The 24,801-nt window shown below is 37.0% G+C and overlaps 1 protein-coding gene across 2 annotated transcripts in view; it reads right to left on the bottom strand.

Moving 5' to 3' along the window:
• The window catches only part of UCHL3 (ubiquitin C-terminal hydrolase L3), a 46,125-nt gene that overhangs the window by 1,491 nt on the left and 19,833 nt on the right, over positions 1-24,801 (bottom strand). For both annotated transcript variants that reach the window (XM_037377293.1, XM_037377292.1), the window contains 2 exons: positions 3,299-3,374; positions 671-729 (listed from right to left, as the gene is read on the bottom strand). In XM_037377293.1, coding sequence (XP_037233190.1) covers positions 671-729; positions 3,299-3,374 — 135 coding nt within the window. The remainder of the gene's footprint in view (positions 1-670; positions 730-3,298; positions 3,375-24,801) is intronic.

Here is a 24,801-nt window from a genome sequence, read left to right as displayed (position 1 = left end):
CTGGCAAGTCTGGGGAGTGTCCAGTTTGTAAAGCTAAGTCTGGATACCATAAAAGTCAGATCTATGCATTGCCTTCTCTCAGCTTCAACTTCACACCATTCTGTGGGGATGACAGTTTATCCTCCCAGTTCAGTATATTCCTTTCTAATTCATTTCTTGGCTAAATAGCTTGTGAAACAAAAAAGCACCCAAAAGAAGCCACAAAACCGGAGAAGAATGATTATTAGTAAGCGTCAGAAAGGAAATCAACTTCTGTCTAGCACGGCACCTATCAAACTATAACTAAACCAAAGGAAAGAGAATGAAAAATTATCCTAAGTTTTCAATCTGATGACTCATGTACAATTTGAGAAGAGCAGGGTTATATGAAAATCTCAGCACAGAAGACAAGTCAGTCTGATCTTCTGTTATGGTCAACCCTTCTGATCTGATATTTCTTGTTACTATTTTATGATACTTTGTCAACCAGAGTCACAACACGAACATTTTTAAATACCTCTTTTAGAGCTGAGCAAACCTAGTTTTCTCTCACTCTATTCCTCATCCAACCATATACAAAGCAAGATTTTGTAGAAATATTTTAATACATATTTTTATAAGTATTTTCTATAAAATTTGTGGAAATGTAGCACGAATTTTGTGTAGCACTAAGAAGGTTTTCTATTCGTACCTCTAAAAAAGAATCGTCACTAGTTTCCCCATGGTTTATTGGAAATGGCTTGCGCCCATCTGTTGAAACACAAAGCAGGATTGAACAACACATTCATAAAATTAGAAAAGATTCATTTTTGCAGTAAAAATTCTTTGAACAGATATTCTGCTCTTCACTTACAGAAATGCTACCTCATTTTTCATAAAAGAATCACACATGCAGCTAGCTATTCCCTGGTCTCTCCTCCACTGTTGACTGCTTCAAAAGAGATCATTATGTGCAGTCTGTTATGTTACAAAAAAATACTCAATCAAAACAATTAGATACTTTTATATATTTTATTTGAAAACGTCAAGGCTATAAGTTGTGATTGTTTTAATGCTGGTATAGTACTTTGGTTTTTCAAGTAGAGAAGAACAATGTCAACTACACAGAATGGATTTACCCAGACAGACAGCTGTATGTCTGTAGTCTTTGGCAGCTGTTAACAGGGACTCCACAACAGAAGAGAATACCAAACCCAGCAATCTGAAGAGTCTCGCATAACTGAAATGTTACTCTCATTTAAAATAAACACACCCACCCCCTAATAACTTCTTAAGTATCAAGTATTTTCACATCATTTTAAAATGGCTGCTATAGTTATAGTTATTATTTTTTCTCCCATTTGTAATATAATAATTCTCAGCATTTAAAAAATTATTTCACTAGAAATACTTTTCAGGTTACTTATGAAGCTAACAGTGAGAATATATGTCATGATATCCTAAATATTTGCTAGACCTGATTTCCTTTTGGCTCTGCCCTCCCTTGTAAAGACTTTTCCCTCCCCAAAGATTCCATTGAAGTTGACAACACTTCTAAACGACATTTACCATAACTAAAAGTAGATTTGATGCAGATAAATTTTGGATTTACATGAGCAAGAGATTGCTCATTGTTGTAACAACCATGATTGAAGATACAACAATGCAAAACCCTCAGAATGTGCCAGGGACACAAAACTGAATGGCCTGTATGGTTGCAAGCTAAGTTTGATTTGTTAGGCTTTTGTTGGTTTGTGGGGATTTTTTGGATTTTTTTTTTTTTTTTTTACATACATCTTGGCAGAACAGGATTTAAATTTCATGTGCCTATAAATAATATGTTTTCTATGGCACAAATATCATAAGCATTTAACATCCATGTGCTTCTTTAGCATTTTCTGCCTGCCAAAGCCCACATGCTGACCACAGTGACCGAGGCCAGTGAATCAATTGAAAAACCTTCTTCCATTTTCCTACTTTTAAGTATTTTTTGCTTTCTTCCGGTGGTACAGAGAAAAGTTATTTTAAGAGCAAAGGAAATAGTATTTGAATTCAACTATACAGTGGAGCTAAATGCTTCTTTTTTTTAACTTAAGGAAAATATTTATTAGAATTATTATTTAAGCAAAAAATTCATGTGGGTTTTATCTTGCATCATATTAATGGAGAATAGCTAAACATGGTAGTCATAGTCGATGGTGTGCTTTTTAAACAGAGTAAATTAATCCACAACGAAAAGGTAACATGGAAATAGTGGCACACAACTAAACGAAGAATGAGCCATACATCATGCCTTGAAATTTAGCTTTATAGAATATTTATATTGCATCCTAAAAGTAGTTGTTTCACTGTTTGATCTAGTTCACTGACAGACATAGAGCATCATAAAAATACAGCAGCAATGTGCGCCTATTGTTCATGACCTACCACTGATAAGAGCCCTTAGATCACCTTAATCTTAACATAAGCATTTCTTACAGACTGCTTATGTCCCAGATTATGATTAGTTGTCACTCGTTAAGAGCAATTCTCAATTACATGCTGATTTTCAGAAGATTAAGATGTTCTCACCATGAAATAGCGCAAAAAATTATGTTAGGAAAGACCAGTGAATTGCAGCTTTTAAATCCTGATCTACTTGCTAGTTTTCTGAAGCACCTGCAGCAAAACCTAGTTGCCCAGCAACATGTTTAAGATTGGAGCCATTAGAGAATTATCTGAGCAGAATTTGGTACTACACAATCTGAAGAGGGAAAAAAAAAAAACAAACAACCACCTGTAAGTCAGAAAACAGATTACTGTTTTAGTTAACTGTCTAGTGACCACAAAAGGGCAGAAGTAACCAGCCTGTAACAAATGGGTTGCAGAATATTAGTCTCTGCTAGTATCTTGACGTGATTTCAGTTTAACTGTATCACACTATTTAATAATATAGCTAACACTCTAAAGTGGCATACAGTTCATTTATTAATTCCACAATTATATATATTCCAAAATTATATATCGGGATATAACAGTACTTTCTTTCAGAAACTTTGAGTGTTCATTAATTCTTTCTCGTTTCCTTTCCTTATAAATCATAAAAGAAGTTTGGAGGCAGTCTAGTATTCTGTACCATTTTATCTTAAGAGAAGGGAGTTGAGGGAAGGAGAACACAAAAAAACCCCAGGGGGAAGGTGGCTGCAATTGTTTGCCAGAAACCCCCAGACTCTATGATGCAGTTGAAAGGAACCTAAGCCATACGTCCCATGAAGTAATCTCTCCAACTTTCATAGTTAACAACATTACTGCTTGTATTTGTTTCAAACACATGGAGAGAGTGGATAAAAAGTGTTCTTACCCAATTCATAGAGATGACCACCTACGTTAACTAATGCAATAAAGTGAAGATCTACTTTTTCATCTATACTTGGTGCCTGCAAGACAAAACAAAACAAAAGAAATTGTATTCACCAAACCCCTTATCACAATATGATTAATGAGAACACAATATGCAAAACACCTGGCCAAGATAAATCACAAGTGAGAAGCACATTCTGGATCTATACAGAATGGCAGAAGTCACACTGTGGAACATTTTGGAATATAAAGAAGCTTTATGCAACACACAGATTCATAAGAATCCTTTCAGTGAAGTATCTGGAAGTATTTCCAATTATAGCTCTACATAAAAGCTCTGTTTTTCATTACCGAATTAGTACCAACTCAAATACAGCAACATTAAAAAAAGATAGGTATAAATAGCAACTCCTTCAATAACCCATCTCCCAAAACAAAACAATGCAAAGCTGAACTCTGAACCCATAGTATTGTAAAACTTGAAATAATCACTCGGTCACAATATTTTTTTCCTCATAATCCATGAATACAGTTCCTCTGTTCTCTCTACACAGGCAGTCAAAAGAAACACTTCTCACATCTTAGGTGAAGAGGAAGGAAAATAACCAGAGGTGCTTAGACTGAAATTTTGAAGTGGCATCATAGCCACCATACCAAGAAAGAACTGAAATACACTGACAGCATCAAGTGATGTGGCATAAAAAACAGTCACAGTTGGTAAAGATCTATCTAGCCCAGTACTGTATTGTCAACTACAGCAAGCAAAAGCTTTTTCAGAAGAACACAGGGCATGCACAGCATGATATTCTGCTAGCATACATCCCCAGAGCCAAAAGGTGCATCACCACTGTTGTGTTCAATAGCAATTGATTGTCTTATTTCCTCATCAATCCTTCCAGTCTGCATCTGAGCCTTGATCAACAAATTAAGAAGAAACCGTTTGAGGGAAACAGTTTTTCATAAATTATCAAAGACCTGACTTCTGTGAAAATAGTTTTAATGCAGTTTTCTTCCATCTTGAAGTTACTGTTACCCTTATGTGAATTTCTTGAAGCACCCCAAAACCCTAAGGTTTTGCCAGAAACAGATTAGAGTGTAAAATGAGTTGTAGAACCCTACAGTCGCATCATGTTTTGAAGACTGGGTTAAGTTTATTTCTTCCTGAGAAGTCATGAGAAAAGCCTTCAAAAGATGATCTAAATTGAAGAAATGTAGCAAACAACGAGAACAACAAAGCAAAGGACAAGAAGTCACCATAAAGTCTTTCAATACACCAAGAGTGACAAAGAACACAGCGTTACAGAGGAACTGCCAACAGCTTACAGAAATTCAATGCAGCAAGCTCAAAACCAAGAGAAAAACAAAAAACCCCCCACAACCTCCCCTCACTGTCATCTGAGATTCATCTCCATGACCAGTTACAGTGTGAAAGGCATAAATAACCTGTTTCATCTCTGTTTCAGAGGGCCTAGAATGCAGAAAAAGCATCTCTGCTGCTGAAGAGGAGATTGCTATCAGAGGAACAAGAGGACCCTTCCATCAGGACCCAAAGCCTCTTTTTTTTCCCTACGGAATAAGTGATTGTCTTTGAGAATTGTTTTACAGAAGGCCAAACAGAGGGATCCCAAAAACAAGCAGCCTCAAGAGTTTGACTGCCCCAGTAGTAAACTTCCAAGGACCACAGGTTTCCATAACTTGCTGAAAAACACACAAGACAGTAGCTAGCAACCAATGGCACCTCGTTATGCTCATCAATCAACCAACTTTTTACAGGCATCTAAACCGTGGTGATACAAAAGTGCACAGGCAGGCAAAGCTGACACTCCGTGCCAAACCCCACACTGCCACCTAATTCCCTTAGCAGACATAAAGCTGTTCATTTACAAACTAAACTTACTAACTTTCAGGGTTAGGAGAAAGACCACTACCAGTTTGGCTTACTTTAGCAAGGAAATGGCTTAGCATTGAAAAGGTTGTATCTGAACATAACGCTACCAGCGCTCAAACTGACATCAGCTAGAAGAGCTCAAAGTACCACTATTTCAGAGAACTTTGAGATGTTCAGGGATTTGGTTTTCATCACATTCAGAACAAAATACAGTTTCCCCTTTGACTCTTTTGAGGACTGTGTTCTTTGCCAGCTTCTAATAAACACCTATTTTATAGAGAAAACACACTTGGCGTGCTTGGAATGCTGAGCCTATATACAGCTAGATGGATAGGGAAGCCACCAAAAAATTCATAAGAGTTTACTTGGAGACACATTCCTATAGAATCCTGCTGAGTTTTTGTACATACTTAATCTAAATAATGTGCTTTCATTGTGCTATTGCCATAACCGATGAGAAATGCTGCATTTTTACATTTTTAATTCCCCAACCTCAGAGAACGAAAGTGTCATGCCATTATTAAAGTTTCCACCACATGTTCTAATGTAGACAGTCTCCTTCCACTGTGACTTCATCTAATATAGATAGAACTACTTTGCGATATATTTAATACTATTGTAATTCTTGAAAAATTAGGATTTCAATCATTTTTGACAGACAATTATTTGCTTAATCATAAGCACAGAGAAACAATAGGGTCTGAATAGTCATATGACCTAGAAGTTTGTATTATAAAAATCTGTTGCTTATGACTTAGGCAAACAAGTAACTGGATTAAACTTTCCTAGTGTGATGAATGGGACTAGAAAGGCCCCCACTCCTCCTTGGGGGGAGGGGGAAATAAAAAACCAAAACAAAAACATACATCTATTGCTTATGCGTGCACGCATGATGCACACACACAGATGAAAAGCAGCCTAGTCAGGCCAATTTCTATTTCACTGGGAAGCTCTAGAAGTTCTAACACTTGAACCCAAAGGCTTTAAATTTCAAAGAAATGGAAAGAAGAGGGAATGTCAGCTTCAGGGAGATGTCTTTTGTGGTCTCCTTGAAAAAACTACACCTTTCGCCAAGTTTTCAGCTTCTAATAAAGCTGTCTGAATGTTGTGTGAATGCTTAAAAGAACAAGAAAACATAGCTTTAAGAAGTCTGCCTGCATGTTCATCACTAGGCAGTACCTTCAGAACAATTATAGACTATTTTCTCCTGATTATTCTTCTTGTCAAAGACCACAGTAACATGAACATCAGTCAAGTGTTGGGATAACATGTTCCTTTAGATTATTTTTTTTCACTTCAAAGCCCATTCGATGCGCAAAAGGAGAGAGCACATTTGAATGACCACATGTGTGAATCCCAAGGAAGGAGAAAGACACAGGAGTCTATATAAGATGATTGTCTAATCAGGATTTGGAGCTAATCTATGGGATTCAAGACTCATTTTTCATGTCCTGTGAAGGGCTGTAGCACACATTGAAGAAAATTTGTATTTCTTTCCCATCCAGAAAAGACAGAAAGAGGGCAAATAACCAGCATCTCGAGTAGCTTACAGAAGCTTATGTTATGGTTTCAAATGTAATGTAAGAAATAAGTTTTGGTGGTATGAGTTAATGGGCATCATTTTTCCAACTTATCTCCTCAAAAGAAAAAAAAAACAAACAACCACCAACCCACAACAGAAAAATGACCCATAGAATTGAAACTGATTTGAAGAGGAAAAATGCAAAGTTTTGCGCTCAAAATGATGGTTGCAAGAATATCTTCTAGGCTGTAGTTTGTTCTCAAGGTACTGAGATAATGCTTAATGATAATAATATAGCACTTCTATGAATGTGCAGTGTCACATACAAGAGAGACTACCAAGGTTGTCATGCCCTCTTAATTTGGGATACCACGTTAAAAGCACCTGAATGACCAAACCCCAGTTTTTCAGAGGCCTTCTCTGCTAACCTAGACATTGAAATTAGTAATAAATAATTGCTGGCTGCTGTGAGTTGTCAATTTTAATTGACTTGTCTCAGCTCAATACCCATTAGTTCTTGTTACCAAAACAGCACTCTACATTTCCTCCTCTATTCTTCACTAGCAGATTTCTAATGAGTAATTTTTAAAATGGCACTTCCCGAAGTGTTTACTATACAAATTATAACTCTTTCCTACTCCCTCTTGTACTAAGAAATTCCTTGATTTTACCTTCCGCCACTGCCTGCTTCCTTCTCCTTATGAACTACAACAGTCTTCTTTCTTGTTGTTGCACTAACCTTCAGAAACTCAACGGTACACCCCTATATCCCTGTTTGCCCAATCTTATTAGCTGGGCTAATAAACTGTATTTCATCACCTACACAGTCTATCTTGCTAATGCACTTAGACCATTATCCCAATCAGTCAGTATTCAACTTCCATGCATTTGAAATATTGCTAACTTAGAACAAAACTGTTCATCACATTTGATGTGCATCTGGTTTCTTTTCCCTGAAACTGCATTACTGGGACAAACACACAATTGGAATAAAAAAAAATTGTCTTGTTCTCATGGACTTAACGAACAAGTCCTTACCGCATCCTGCTTACAATTTATTTTTGAAAGACCACATTACAAAACCAGGTTCAATGTTACATGACAGATTTCAGGCAACTTCTAACTAAATCTTGTATTTTTATCATTTTCTTACACTTGCTCTTCAGAGAAAGGAGTGAAACAAGAAGTCTCACAAACGTTTGGTAGAATGCCTTGCACTACAGGTAGCGACTGAGAAAGGAAAAAGCACCACTTGTGCTAAGTCAAGAAACTGGTATCAAGAGTCTATCAGGTTCCTGAAGAAGAGCAGTAAAGAGTGATATAGAAAAAGACAATTTTGCAGAACCTTAAAGAAATAAAAAGTTTCAGATGCATCCAACTGAAAGACCATTACAAACATAAAATAAGTCTAAGAGAATTAAAAATCGTTAGGGGTTTAACTATACAATTTCACTCAAGGAGTTACATGAAAGCCAAAGGAAAATGTACTAAAAGATGCAAGTTTACACAACAGCACATTAGGTAATATTTGGATTCAATAAATTGTAAAGGGGAAAAAGTGATGCAATTGCTATTGCATTGGGTAGATAAGGTGCCTGTAATTTCCATTTTGAAGCATGGAGCATGCTTGGGCAAGTGTACTGTGTAGGCCTGTGAAAGGGATTTCGATCCTGGTTAAAATATTGTACTTAAAACAAAGACCACTGGAATGATGATCACAAGTTTCAGCAAGATTAGTTCGGGCTTTCTCACAGAACAGTGATGTCTCTATTCACGCCCCATATACTACAGTGAGTTTACAGCTTACCTTGATCTAAAGTATCCCTTGTCCAGAATATTAAGAAAGAATTTTTCTGAGAAAGGTGCTGAGGGACTGTCTTAAGTGCTAACCCAAGAATGGACAAGAAGTTCATTTCCTAAGCACTGCCTTATGTATTTTTCTACCACACTGTCACGGTAGACAACCTATCTCAAGCTTATTAACTCTATGTCCCCAGCTATAGCTAGAATAAATAAGTGTCGGGTGAGGTACAATTCCAAGCTGCAGAACAGTAGTATCTGATTCTGAATAAGAGGTCAAGCAAGAAGGTGAAATTCAGAGAAAAGCTCTATCAATGGACTACAGAATCTGGATACAGATTATTTATACAAACACAAATCTCCCTTTAGATCCATAAGAAAGAGGGATTATTTAAGAGTATGTTGCTCTAAATAGGTATTTTCTGGTGTGGTTTTTTTTGGTTTTGGGTGGGGGTTTTTTTTTGCACTTTTTAAAAGATACTTTAATGCAGAAAGTAAATGGCAGAAAAAAGAAGAGCATGTTTTCCAACTTGAGAAAAGTAGGGAAGAAAAAAGAATTAGGATATTAACTTCAGATATAAAAGGCAGCAAAATGATCCTAAGGCAAGCAGACACACTAAACTAAAAGAACAGATGAGACAGAAGAATAAGAAATCATTACAAGGATTGAGGGAAAGTCAACATTACTAACGAAAGAGACGTTACCTGTAGCTTAAAATTTGCCATACCTACTGCAATTTATCAGGATTGCATAAAACATTTCAGGACAGGATTCTCAATACTATTTTTTTTTCTATTATATGTTTGTAACTCATCTGGAGACCTACTCTAAAAAGTTGTATTTGGTCTGGCTGAGATGGAGTTAAGTTTTCCCCACAACAGCCCTCATAGTGCTGTGCTTTGTATGCTGTGCTTTGTATGGGTACCTAGAAAGGTGCTGCTCACACACCAGTGTTTCAGGTACTGCCGGAGCAGTGCTTGCACAGCATCAAGGCTGCCTCTCCAACATCCCCACACCACCACCACTAGGCTGGGGGTGAGCAAGATCTTGGGAGGGGACATAGCCAGGTCACATGATCAAAAGGATATTCCATATCATGAGGACTGCTCAGCAATTAAAGCTAAGAGAAAGAAGGCAGGAGGACATTCATTATTACGACGTTCACCTTCTGGAGCAACCACTACACATACTGAAGCTCTGCTTCCTGGGAAGTGGCTGAATATCACCCAATAACGGGAAGTAGAAGATAGTATCTTCTGTTTTCTGCACGCAGCCTTTGCTTTATTAAGTTGTCTTCTTCTCGACCCATGAGGATTTTTTCCACCTTATTTTCTCCCCTGCTACCCGGCTGAGGGGGGAGAGTGATAAGAGCGGCTTGGTGGGCACCTGACATCCAGCCAAGGTCAACCCAACCACAAAAGACAAGGGAAGTTTTCAAACAGGAAAAGTGGTTTTACTTACGGAGCATAAATACAGTCTCCCATCATTAAGACCTTCACCCTTAATTTTGAGACATCCTGTTCCCCCTCCTCTGCCCTTAAATTTAAAGTGCATAGATACCTTAATAAAAGCAATACTAGAACATTATCATACAACACTGAGACCAATAAGCCTCTTTGTACATCTAACAATAATCAGAGCTATACTAATAATACTTGTTGACGGGCATTGACAGGACAAAACTTGAAGGACAAGGTAGTATTTATTATCAAGCCAACTGAGACAGCTTTAATGCCCAAAATGCTGGGGTTTTTGCATATTAAGCTAATATACGTATAGTTGCTATGTTCTTGAATCTTCTTTGAAAAGTATGTTATATAAAAGTGTAAAGATAAGAACAACATTTCAGTTACTGATAAATATCAGACTATTGTATTCAGTGATAAGTCTTTGCATACTGGACTTAGTTTTATCTGTAAGATGGAGACAGTCAGGATCTCAGGGGAGTTAACGACTATTATTTTAAAACTATTTTTAGTGGCAAGCTTCTGTTTTGCCAGATAGAGTTGTATTGAAGGCAACTTATTTTTTGAATGAATTTTTTTAATGTTTTCAAAGCAAAAGCTCACTGCTAATGGATGAGGAGTTGTTTTTAGAAATCTTCTGAAGTAAATAGAACTCGCAACTTGCCAACAGTGGTTTTCTAGTATAATCACAACAAATTATGCTGTAATGGCCATCCTTGGATAAGTCACGGTTTATTTAGTGTTGAAGTAAACTCGGGGTCAATTAGTTTTTGTTCTAGGCAGGCACACTCAAGCTCAAGTATTCCTTACTAAGTCCTTTGTAAACAACAAGCTTGTATAGATCAAATTCATACAAGATCCCAGTTTCAAATTACAGAAATATGATGTAGAATTTTCCAAGTTTTGCTAAATGAACAAAAAAGTCCCCAGGTAAAATGTCAGAGGGTTGCCAATGTTAATGGCATAAATACTAAAAGGAGACAAGAAGCATGAGGAGAACTAAGCTCTGTGCTAAACTCCATGCTTCCTCAAATCCTAAGGTATTCAACTAGCTCCAAATGGTAAGATCAAGAATGTTCCATAGTTCTGAAGACTACAAGAGAGCTGGATACTCAATAATAACTATTACTATTCGCATAAAGAGAAAGGACTCTGGGAAAAGGTCTCATCTTGAGATACTTACTAGGATAAAATATAAAAGCTATAAAGAAATAGAAGCATTTAGACACTAATTTTTAACAGCAATAAAACATTAAGAAGGACTTCCACATCTGGAAAGACAGATCCATATGAAAAAGGAAATTATTTGGAACACTGTCAGAATAGTTATTTCACCTCAGTAAAAAATTCACATACCTCAAATAAGAATTTCTAGCAACACAGGTGAAATATGATCATTACCAAAGAATGATAAAAACAAAATCACTGTCCCAATTTCGCATCCATTCACTTCTACATATGAAGATATTTGTGTGTGTACTAAATAAAAGCGTGATCACTCCTTAAAAGCAGGATGAACTACCACTAAACAACTCTTTCAGCTTAGTGTTTCTGATGGTGCTCATAGGACAGTTTAAAAATATTGGCTGTTCCATGCATGCAATTTTTTCATATTTCAAGATATATATTCACAATGTATTTCAAGATATATTTGTGCCTTGTGAGTGAAGAAGGAAAAAAGTGTAAGTACGATATTTGATGACAAGCTTTTCTTATTCAAATGTCTTCACCTTCAACTAGAATGTATCTCTACAAGCTGGATAGAGAAACAGATGTCAAGTGAGAAAGTAAACCAGCCCCTTGGGATTACAGGAAACATTTCATCTTTACTGAAATACCCAGGGACCATTAAGCAAGACTTAGAATGAAAGGAGACTAGGTTTAGGATATGAGAACATAAACCAGGTCTCAAACACAGAAGAAATAATATAACGTGACAAAGAATTAGAAGCCCCTTGGTTTAGCACATCCAAATGAAAGATAATGAAGATGAGGTGAAAAGAAGAGGCTGGATGCGGAGCCTATGGCAAAAAAAAAAAAAAAAAGCCACTTCATGAAAGGCAAACTCCATCTATGCTTTGAAAATGATTTGGCAAGTGTATTGAATCAAAAATACCTGAACAGCAAAGCATGGAGTGATGTACTTTTGCTGTCTGCCATTGCAGGGGGTGGGGTGGGGGGAGTGGGCGAGGAAGAAAAAAGAAATCCTAAGAATGGTTGAGAAAAGACCCCAACAAAAAATGATGCCTTGAAGACTGAAGTTACATGGCAGAAGGCCAGTCGTGTCAGAGTAAGAAAAGACTGAAGATGGACTACACTTACAACAGAATGAAGCCCAACAGATGGAAGGCGTATCAAGGGCCGCCAACGACGAAGACGGATTGACGGACTGGTAGCCTTTGCAGGACCTACATGATTACGTTTGGCCCAGGAGAGGGATGCAGAGTGACACAATGGTGAAGCCTTCGTTCTGCTGTGGCTAACCTGAGGCTGCGATGAGGATGGTGGTGAAGACAGCGAGGACGATGACGACTACATAAACATTAAAAAAGAACATACTTAGCCCACTTAAACTTGAAGTAACATACCTAAAAAGGCAACTGCAAAGATTGTCCACTATTATTATACTGTCCTTTAACTGATCAAATCACGCAAATAATAACCAAGAATGTGTTGAATTGGAATGAGAAGACAAAAAGAACAATGAAAATAAGCAAAGACATGGTCCAAATCTGAAGTTTATCTTTATCTTTATTACTAGATACACTAGAGGTTATTCACACCCAGTGAACTTCACAATATGAAGACAAGTTAACTGACTCATTCAAGAGACAAATTGTTGGAAAGTGAGGAGGGAGGGGGGCTTTAAGTATTTGACAGAAGGAAGAGTTGAAAACAGAGTAATCAGTTCTGTTTACAGCTACAAAAACTGTGAACAACAGTTCTTTGGTAATTTGGGAAAGCTAGGTTGTGCTACTCTGGGATTTTAAATGAATCCAGTAACTACTGTAACAGAACCCAGAGTTTCTTTACTGTTCCGTGTGTAACATAAAAGGAAAGCAAAGGAAAAGGGAAGCTTACCGTGGTGAGGTATGCAACTTCCTAAGTTTTTCACCTATTCTTCTAAAATAGCAGGCCAGTGGCAGTACTGCCATTAACACTCAGGATCCCTTTAGTATCCGTGGAAGCAGTAGGACTATGTTAAACCATTCAAATTGTTACTATTAGAAGAAAGACCACAGAAGTATTAAAAATGACTCTCAGCTGCAACTAAAAGTTACAGTAAATATATTCAGACCAGAAAGGACCATTGTGATGATTTAGTTTTGATCTTCTTCCCACACAGGCCACAGGACCAATCAAGTTCAAGTTTTGTTTGGATGAGAACATACAATACAAAAACAAACATTCAAGCATAACAATTTTTTTTTACTACTGAAATATATCAGAACAAATCAAAATTTCAACTGATCCTGTCTATAGCTACAAAGACAGTAAGGACATATTCATACAGTTTACTGAATACATTAGTGCTAAATGAAAAGGCAATGTTTCTAGTCCTGCTTAATGATGATAAGAACATGAAACAATGGATTACATTAGTTCATCTGGCCACAATGTCAAACAGTGGCTCACCTTCAGATTACCATCCACCATTACTTTCCCCTTTCAGCACATATGAAAATGCCCAATATCATATTCAGTCTTTCAGAGAACCCCTCACCTTCTGCCAGGAAACAAACTTTTATCTTTTAAACTATTTACACAGTTTTTATTTAGCCTCCAAAAAATTTGTTTGAAGCTAGCCTAAAGGGCAATCCAGACTGTCCTATGTTGATGTTTTGTGCTTTACTATCTCTGGATCTTCCTACACTGCCTGTAGGTTTTGTGGTGTATTTTTATGTTGTCTTCCAGTCCCTCACTACAAAACAGACACCGAGGTGCTGGAGTGTCTCTGAAGAAGGGCAACAAAGCTCATGAAGGGTCTAGAGAACGAGTCCTGTGAGGAGTCCCTGAGGGAATAGAGGTGGTTTAGCCTGGAGAACAGGAAGCTGAGGGGAGACCTTACTGTTCTTTAGAATCACCTGGGAGGAGGCTGTGGTGAGGCAGAGGTCCGTCTCTTCTCCCAAAGAACAAGTGATAAGGCAAGAGGAAACTGCCTCAAGTTGCGCCAGAGGAGGTTTAGATTGGATATGAGGAAAATTTTCTTCACCAAAAGGGTTGTCAGGCATTGGAACAGGCTGGGCAGGGAAGTGGTTGAGTCCCCATCCCTGCAGGTATTTAAAAGATGTGTAGATGTGGCACTTGGGACATGGTTTAGCAGTGGACTTGGCAGTGCTAGGTTAACAGTTGGACTCAATGATCTTGAAGGTCTTTTCCAACCTAAATGATTCTATGTCACTGATACAAGTTGTTTAACAGTACAGGTCTTAGAACCAATCTCTGCCGAGCCCCACTAGCAAATACACTTATCCATCAATGACACTGCACTTACCTACACTAAGACCTGCCAGCTGCTTGTGAATCCACTGAAGTTATGCAATCAGGATAGACAATGCGGTTCCTTACAATATGTCCCACATTGCGCATTCAATTGAATGATTCTAGTAGATTTCAAAAACCAAATCTAGCTAGCTTCAAGTAGCTAGCTTCTCTGAAAAAAAATTTCACTCTTTTTAAATGCATAAGTGACAGCAAAACCATTTACTTTCTTTGTATTAATTTTGAAGCAATTAATCTTCTTTCCTGTTATTTTTTTTTTCCCTTTTCCTATCAGAAGTGGGACAACGAATTGGTTCTTTCTGCTTTTGTACTGTTGGCCTTAACGAACAAAGACAGGATAGGAATTCTTCATGAAAAGCAAGCATCAAGTACAGCTTACACAACTGTACAGTAGTACAACTGTAAAGCTCAAGAGATAAGCATGAAGTGCTACCAAGTCTCATAACCTGCCCAGAGAATAGGGTTTTTCACGTGTTTGGGTTTGTTGGTTTTTTCAGTTAGCTTCTGATTTTCAAGCATTCTGATCCATTCCTAAATCTCAGCAGCTTCGCATGTAAGAGTACAAAACCAGAAAACCTCCAGCCCCAAAATGTAACTGTATGAGAAAGAGGAATTTAGCAATGACAATACTTCTACGAGTCAGGGAAGCTTACAAATGTGTAATGGCTGTTATAATTGATCTGTACTCCTGATAGTTTGGGGGTTTTTCCCAAATTCTTCACTTGATTTAAAATGAGACATTTTACATTTAGATAATGTATCAGATGGCTTTAAAAACAATTTATTCTCAGTTTGTGTAACAAAATTCTGAAAAATGACTGATAAAACACTGCTGTTAGAAGTCCTCGCTGTCCACAGACCTCCCTGTGGAGGGAAGAACCTGTAAGTTTAGAACCTGCTGTGGGACTGAAATTTAAGAGCTTTGCTGACTAGACAGTTCACAATAAAAGGCAAGACACAGCACATTAAGTTTTACAATTTTGTAAGCTGCTGCTATCAAAACAGACAACATTATTGCGGATTCCAGGAAGACTAACATAGTAATGGTTTACTTAGAAATAGTTAAAAAAATGAAACTCAAAAGCTTGACAGTAGGAATTTACTCTGGCTTGGATGCATTCCATTGACTGGAAGCTGTTAAACTGTATACTTTTGCTCGGAAAATGCCCTGTCTTTTAACAATCCTAGTGTAATTACTCTGAAACTATTAATAAGACTTTGAATAATACCAAATTTAAGATTTATTTAACAGTACAGGGATGACCAGAATATTGATAGACTTTTTTTAATAAAGCCTTTTTCACTTTTGTTGCCAGTCTCACCAAAATTCTTCACTTTTACCATTCTTAATGATTGCACTTCTTTGTTTCCTGGTTAATATTGCTAAAATAATGAGAATATATTAAAAACACCCCTTGCCTGAACGAGACCAGAAAAGACTAAGTTCTCAAAACTGAATTTATAATCCAGAATGCAGTTTAAGGCAACTAATATTTTAATCTTTCTAGGCCAGTGTTTGTCATCATTTTGAATTCCTTTTATTGAATTTTTATCCTTTATTTCCTGTTCTAGTGGGTCCCCTAGTGAGATCAACCAAGACAAAAAGAAACTTCCTCCCCACTGCAAATATACTTTGGCATTTGTAAGAGTGAAATTTCAAGAGACAGTATATAGGAATTTTGGAAAAGCAAAGTTAACACTGTCTAATTAACAAGGCTACGATAGCCATAAATGAAATTGCTTTAATAATAAGCACAAAATTAAAGCTATAACTGAAGTTTTTTGCAATTGAATATTAAAAAAAATAAATTACACTGCAACGTTAATATGAAGTTAATGTTAAATACAAATCTCCAAATAAAGTTGTATGTTTCACATTTAATTTAAAACGTAGAAGACAAATCATGACTTGAGACACTATTCAAACAAGACTTATTAACAGCTAGAAACTGCAAAGAAGAGAGTGAGACTAACTTCACAAGATTAAAAGATCACAGGAGCATATTTCTGTACTGAAAATTGTAGCAGGTCAAATATCTGAAGTGGTAAAACAAAAATCCTGAAATATAATTTAATGATATTGTCATATAAACTCGTAAGCACATTAAGTTTATGGTCTGTAATGCAAAAAATACATTATAAACAAGTTAAAAGCGTAATGGAATAGGTCCAAAAATAAAAATGCTGAGGCAATTATCATCTGCCCCAATCCAAAACTCATTCCGATACATAGCTGTTATTAAAACCTAGAGCCATTTAAACCTAAGATCTAAAAGAAACACCTATAAAATCTGTCAGGCATCAAGAGCTGTGCTTTTGCACATATCTAAAAGTGCAGAAGTTTGATAGTGCCAAATAGCTCATGACTTGGCTCATACCCAAACCTGTCGGGTTCTAGAAACAGGGATCTGTGTGCTCATCTTGTTTGGGGAACCCAATCCAGCAAAGTCCATGTCCAATACATTGAAGACCTGACAGGACAAAGCAGCATCTGGTACTGCATTGAAATTTCTAATAAGAAATACTTATTACTGATTAACTTGCTAGCGTTTACAAAAAGTCACCTTTCTGGAAGCTCAGGTTCAGGGCATCCTCTCAGTGGAAAGTCCATGCCCACGCCACCTTCCTCGAAGGAAGCTTCCCTGTCTATCAGCTGACAAATTATAGCTGGGACTGGGGCTTTCTTCTTTCCTTTACTTTGAGGTTGTGTCACTGTGTAGAAAGAAATGCTGGCTGCACTGGGACAGGGATCAAACGAACTTTAAGTGCATACCAACATCACTGGAAACCTGGGATACAATACTTTTAGTCCTGGTCTTTGTTTCTTATGCACAGCCCTGGGATCAGAGGCCCAGCCACACGTCCTGCACCTGCTCAGTTGAGTCAGTCCAAAAGCATGCAGTAATTCCTCCCAACAAACTGTTTGTGGCCTTGTTACACAGTTCCCATACTGTAAGCCCTGTAGTAGAGGTGGGAGAATGTCGAAGCGACAGTAAGAAGTGCAACTTCTCCAGCCAAACGGGCAATACTAGAGTTATTTCAGCTTTAAGATTATACCCAGGGAGGACGTACTTAATAGAATTTTCCACCACCACCTCTTGAGGCTTTTTTTATTTTGCTTAAGTAATTACTCATTACTGAATTAAACACAATGTTTTAAAGGGTCTGTATTACAGTTTAAAGTGTAATAGCTTTTTTCTTCCTTAGAAGTCATTATCCTTAGTGGGTTTTTTAACTGCAGATTAAACCTATGCATCACACTATCTGAAAAAAACCTCTTCCTTATTCTCACACAAGTGTTTTTAACCTTTTAACTACATTTCAAGCCTGTTGTGGTGGTGGTGGTGAAATCTTGAGAGACATTAAGTTCCTTCAGTCTTTTATAAGAAGATAAGCAGCCAGACAGGAAGAGGAGCCTGACAAAATAAGTATTCCACAGAGGCAGAAGCTGCTTCGTGAGCTCATCTCCAACAGTACATCACAGAATTCACACGAATGAGAGACATTATGAATATTTCAACTGCAAGAAAAGCCTTGATCCTAACTTGAACTTCCTTACATGTAACGAAAGCCTGTACCACAAGCAAACTCGCAGGAAGTTAAGGTCCTCACAGACCTCCTTGCTTTGTCAATGTTACAATTATCAGCATTAATATATATTGAAACTGAGACTACAGTTTAAAAACTGGATTGGACTGTATCTACTAGCTGATCAACTTCTGTACCAGTACATTTAATTAGTGTTTCTGCAGCTGGTAAAAAGAAAATCTTTACAGTATTCTCCAAGTCAGTTTAATCCATGATTAGGAATAGACATTATCCCCAGAGTATTACTTTGCTAGACAAATGGGTAAAGACAGAGCTTAAAGACAAGAAAAATGGTCAGATCAGAGCACCACCCCCCCAAAAATCTTTCCAAAATCAGTGATAATTTACCTTTTATTGAAGACCTAAATTTAAGTTCTATGGCCTATGTTAGGCAAAAGTCAAGCTAGATTATCACAATGGTGACTTCTGTGATCAAAAATCAGTGGAATTACAAAAAAGAAAATTCCAAAGGTTAGGGAGCTCTGCAAAATCTAAATTAACTAGGTTCTTTCAAATATTTTTTCATCTGCAAGGTTTTTTCTTCTTAAATAAATTGAACAGCATTGTTGCACATCCCATTACCATATTTTTAGAGTGCTTCCTCAAGCAAAGTTGGTTCATGCAACAATTCTCTGAATAGTTTTAGCCTACTGCCTACCTTCAGCCATACTGGTAAAATGTTGGGAGTCTTAAGGATCTTAAGTTCTTACATTTTTTTTCCCCCAAATTAGTGGCTGGATAAAGAAAATAAATAAAAAAAAAAAAAAAAAAAAAGAGCACCAAATCAGTTTCTCTTCTGCCTGAGGGAAGCAGGTTGAGTGTGAACTCCACCATCACCTGTCATGATCAGCCTGCTAAAACGCCACTGAGCAAACACATGGCTAGAGCCTGCTGCTTTCTGTCTCTTACACAGATAGTGCAAGAACAGCACCGCCAGCATTATGGATTGCAGAGATGCAAAAACAAACCAACCAACCAACCAACCAACAAAAACCCCCACTTATGGCAGTTGATTGGTAGAGAAGTTGGAAGCAAAACTGTAGAAACATTTTGTTACTTCACGTGTTATTTATTTATTATATACTTATTTAAATTCATGGACTGCTTTATGGGTGCGAATATCCTCTATAGTTATGTTTCATCCTAGGAATCAGAGTTCCTTCATGCAGATTTTATGGTTAAGCATAAACCCAGAACAACAATTCGGAGCAATACTGTATTAATATCTTACTAGTTATTTGCTCATTGAAGTACAGAAATCAGATTGTTGCATGTCTCTGAAACACTGGTATGTTAAATAACACGGCAATGCAATGAGTCAAAGACTAACCAAGTATGATTCCCAAAACACATGATTCTAGTAAGCTCATTTTTACACTTTCACTGCATAGGCTGTAAAAGAGAAAAAAGGTATAGCTAATAGTTTTAGGCAACTTCCTTGTCTTTACAGAAGAGATTACCTGTTTGTTCTGTAATGCTAAGCTAAACAAAAATCATCTTAGAAACAGTTATATAATTGATGTTATATTCTCCCAAGACGCAAATGTTTCTTTACAAGACGAGGCATTATTCAGAAGAAACACTAAGGAATATGGGCTATTTAAGAAAAAAATCCCACCATATGTTCTTGTCAGGAGTGAAAGGGAAGCTCCTTTATGTTTCTTCCCTAACGATAAATTGTAATGCCCCAGGGAACCAGAGATCTTTGAAAGTTCAAGTTTTATAGCAGTTGAGAACAGAGTGCATTGACTCTACGTAGTTCTTGCCAATGTTAATGACTGTTACTGTGATCAAAGCCTAACTTGGCGCATTCCAAGCAGGATTATAGTTCTCAAGGCACACTAAACAAGTTTACAGACTACAGTTTGCAGTTATGGTTTGAGTTAAGGAAGAAATCAAGCTGTGGTAGCTTTCTTAGTAGCTGCCAACTTCAATCCATGTTAAAAATATTCATGATCATACTTGTGAACAAAAAGTACATCTAAGTAAATATACTGATGTGCACAAGTATTTCATTTTTTTGTGAACATCTAAGGCCAGTTCTTCCTTATGACTTTTATACTGACAGAGTCAAATACCAGTTTTTATTTTCAAAGGCTAATTTTTCCACCACCGATCTTTTGATAGAGGTCTAATGAGGTACAAGAATGTTGTTTTCATTTGAAGCAGCAGCTCAGATGCAGTACCTCAGTCTTCTCAGTTCTGAGCCTCATTTAGCCCAATGTATAGTTCTAGTAGCCAAAGCCGTCAGTTGGTAAATAGACATATGAAGTGAACTGAAAAAACCCCAAACAAAACAACGAAATAAACAGGAAAAGTTACAGAACCAGAGATAGTATTTTCTGTGCTCCCTGAAATGGTTGATATATTTTATATTCCAGTTCTGTTTTCCTCTCTCTTCCATATTAACTAGTAACTGAAACACTGTAGGTTAAACTTCATTTCATTGGACATTCTTAATAACCTCTAAGGAAGAGGAAAGGTAACACAGGTATTTGAGAGCTCCTAAGTTTCTCCTAATAATTTAGGCCACAAACAAAATCAAAAACTCTTATTACACTCTAACCAATATCTAACACAGGTATTTCATGGGGCCATTTCACTTGTATTTATGTGATTGATTGAAACATTATTTTGAGCTATGCTGTAATAACCTTTAAAGAAGTAAACTTCCCAAAGACCACAAATCACATTCTGCTAAGCAGTAATGCATAAACCATGCTAAAACTCCCCTGTCCAAAAAAATGTCAACCTCAAACACAAAAGTGGTTCCATATGCCGCAAGTACCACAAGACATAATAAAAAGTTTGCTCTATCATTTGAACTTTATAACAGAGTGATATGGAAAGCTATCTGTCAGCAGTTAGTGATACCTTGATGTTGCACGAACTGCCCGCCAATTACTTCACACCACAGCTATTTGAGTATTTGCTGTCCACAGAAGCAAAAGCTGATCTAAGTCTAGTCTGTTAAGCCTTCTCTCTTCCCAGGAGTGTGCTTCTGCCACAGTTGTGCCAGTGTTAGCTCTTACAAGGCTATAGGATGAGCTCTTTTAGGAAGCTGTTTAGGAAGCTGATGGAAGGCAGCAGGTACTGTAGATAATCTAACAATCCAGAATGACTTCAACAGACACACATAGCTGGCTAAAACTTCAGATGTCATTACCAGAACATTACTTGAACAACAGTCAAGCATGTTAAAGCATTTAGAAATGCAGAAATTGAATAAAGATTATTCTCTAGATCTGATTTCTTGACCAAAGGCCAATTAAAGCTTGCCATCTTCCTTACTGTAGAACTGAGCTGTAATGAAGTACAGTTGCAAAGCAGTGGAAGTGCATGTCAGTAATATGAGAGCACAACAAAAATATCTTGCTACTCACATTATTATATTCACATATTAAAAAGGTCATTTAGTTCAAGAATCAAACAGATAATATTTTCTACCTGGTATCACCTCCCTCAAGCTATCGTAGCATAGCATTGTTTGAATGAAAATTTCCACTGGTTTATTTCTAAGCGTGCCTTTCCATTTTCCTCCTTTCCTACTCTCTCAGAAAACTATACAGTAACTTTTTATTATTAAAAATTAGTAGGCAGGATAGGGAAGAAGCTTCTTCCCTAACTCCAAATTCAAAGCTGGTATTTGCTCTGCAAAAGACTCCAGATGTGGAAGTCTCTCTTATGCAATGACACATTTTCCTTTTTTAAAGAAAACTCTCCCCTCAGATTTCCTCATCTGTTACTTGATTGTTTTGAAATAAGGCAACCCAGGATAGTAATACAAAAAAAGTTAGATATAAAACTGACCCTGATCAGTGCTATTAATTGCTGCTTCTCCTCTCTGAGATTTTGCCACCATTTCTTTGTTAATAATCACTGTAGGTTAGACAGCTAATGCAGATGGTCTAGCATCCACAAACTATTGTCTTCAATATTTTTGAAGGATGGTGTTTTTTCAGGTTTTTGTTTTGTTTTTTTATAAGAGGGTAGTCAAGACGATGTGTGGTACCACAGTTTTTAGGAGTTCAAGAACTGCTGAATGAGGCAAAGGAAGAACGAAAAGGAAAAAAAAAGCAAAACAAAACCAGAAAAGCTCAAACACTGTTCAGTATGAAGCAATAATATAAGGACCAGCTTAAAAGTGCAGTTCTGCAAAGAGACAGGTTATATTTTCCACATCTTCAGACATCCTAGGTATTACAAACAAAAGTATATGCTCAGCAGAAGACTCATGAAAGAATAAAGAGGATCTTGAGTAGCTGGCAATTATTCTTGTTCTCAGCAATAGCTGTCTTTCAGGAGCTATCACACAGAAAGAGCGGCGAGCTGAATCCATGAAGCTTTATCGTAAAGACCTAGGTCCTTTATTTGGCAGCTTTGGATACGAAGTACTTGTCACTTGAGAAAGTGTAAGCTTCAGCAGCATAAAGTTTAACAGAAAGACTGTTACAGGAGTTACATCAATTGGCATCATTATGGTACTGGAATATGGGACCAGAATCAAACCACCCTTGAAACCAACACCACTCCTGTGGAATTATTCCCAGACCTTGCTACCAAATTAATTTTAAATAGACCTACCTTTTTTTTTAAAAAAAAAAACCAAACACATAAAAGTACCCATAAGACTGCTTTATCTATTTAGTTGCCTCACTGTAGCAGAAAAAGCGAGCCACGGAGCCATAGAATCCAGGAGTCTTAACACAGAACTTGAATCAAACCTGGTACAAAACCTGGCCTGAAGGAGTAAGACCAAATTTACAACCCTTTGAATTTGCAAGCCTGAGATGAAATAGCAAAATGAAAACTGCTTAACAGTTTTTAAAATTTAATCTCTTTGAAAGAACAAAAAATGTCTCTATTTAAGAAATATGTTTTAAAAAAATTCACTAAACTTCATTAAAAGTCTCACATATTCTAATACATAAAACCCTCCCCAAAATACTCACTTCTATTCCAGTCTATAGATGGCCTGTAACAGTTTTAAATGCAATACCAGAAGTTATATAAAATGGCTAGGAACACAAACTTTTCTTTTTTGTTTGTGGGTTTTGTTGGTGGTTTGTGAGCTTTTTGTTGTTGTGTTTTAAACTAGGCAAATTAATCACAGCTATCAAACTTGGGAAGCCTGTTAAAGCTAAAGCACCCCACTCTATAGCTGTCAGCTTCAAACCCTTTGCTTAGCAATTCATCCTAATGCTTCATCTCAATAGATTGCACAGTAATGATAAATCCCAAAAGCAAACTGTTCACCATAACTCCTCTCTTCCAGCAATCACTAACTGGAATGTAGAATCTAGCAGGCCACTACTGAAGTTACACAAGCAATATCTTGCCAAATAATTATTTTTTCCCCCAAATAGAACTCTTCTTCAAAAACGTAAGAAATTAAACAAAATAAAATATCTGATTATAGATTATCCTAAACCAGAAACAAATCTTACCCACCAGACAAGATAAACAGATGGAATGCACAGATACTAGAAAGATAGCATTGCTTTGCTCTATTATTTCTAACTTTTTTTATTCCTAAATAGACTTGCTTTATTTTAAGGTTTGATATACTCACATACATGGAACAGAAACAAAAGCAGAAAATCCAGAGCATATCGTAAAAATCAAATAGCCATTGAGATGATACAAAAAAGCTTGTGAAGACTCAGAAAGACTGTCAGCAATCAACAAATCAAGGCTTTACTTAGAAGCCTTAAAGGCAGCATCCTCAAATATCTGAGAAATCAGAGCCACTCCACCCCCCAAAAAAAAAAGCATTATCAGAAGAGAACCTTTCTACATCTCAAAATTTCAGAAAATCTCAATGGTGTGATGGTGTGTTTTGCATGGCAGAACAAAGAGAATGGAATCCTGAAAGCAGTTACAAAGTTTCTTAACCAAATCAGCAAAGCTGACTGCCATATATCCCACTTTTGGAAGTTATTCTAATACAGTTGAGCTTAAGAAATGTTTTCAAAAGAATCTGAGTGGACAGTAGTATACAATACCTATCTAAGGGGACAGAACTACCTCCAGAGCAGGCTATTCTTGGGAAGAATGTAAGCCAAGTTAATCATCCCAAGAAAGACCTGCATGTTTTCTTAATCTTTAATTCTGTAGGAGACCTGGAAAGGACTTTTTGCTTGCAAAGCTACAGCACTTACTACTGAGCAACTTTATTCAAAGGGAAGATTTCTATGCAAAACACTCTAGCTATCCTGGGGGGTGGGGGGGTGAGGGTTGAATGTCATGGGGAAAACAAAACCCCAGCAGAGTCATACATAGGAAGGCAAACATGCTCCTTTCCAGTGCTCTGAAAGGAAGTTTAAACTCTCAGGAAAGTAATCGTAACAATAACTGATATGCAGGAATTATGGGATTCTCTCCTCTCGTGCTCCAAAGGTGCTACAAGTTATGAACTTACCCTGCAGGACAAGTCTACATCCTTGTAGGACCTGCATATGCTAACTTTAGCATCTTTAAGGACATGCTGTTCATGAGCTCCTTCACCAGTACATTAAGATGTATATAGCAACATTTAAAATGTACCACTGGAAGGAAAAAACTAGGATATTAACTCACTCCAACACTCAATTACACTTCTCGGCATATTCATGTTTCAGATTTTGTGTTGCTTAAGAAGAACTGTACTTTAAAGTAAAAAAATTCCTCCTGTACAGAGGAAAGGGGAGGCTGCGCTGCCCGTTTAACTACACTGTGGTAGGACAGATCTTCAGGC

The sequence above is a fragment of the Falco rusticolus genome, chromosome 2 (genome assembly GCF_015220075.1).
Source record: "Falco rusticolus isolate bFalRus1 chromosome 2, bFalRus1.pri, whole genome shotgun sequence".
Lineage (NCBI taxonomy): Eukaryota > Metazoa > Chordata > Aves > Falconiformes > Falconidae > Falco > Falco rusticolus.
This window is presented reverse-complemented; position numbering and strand designations above follow the sequence as displayed.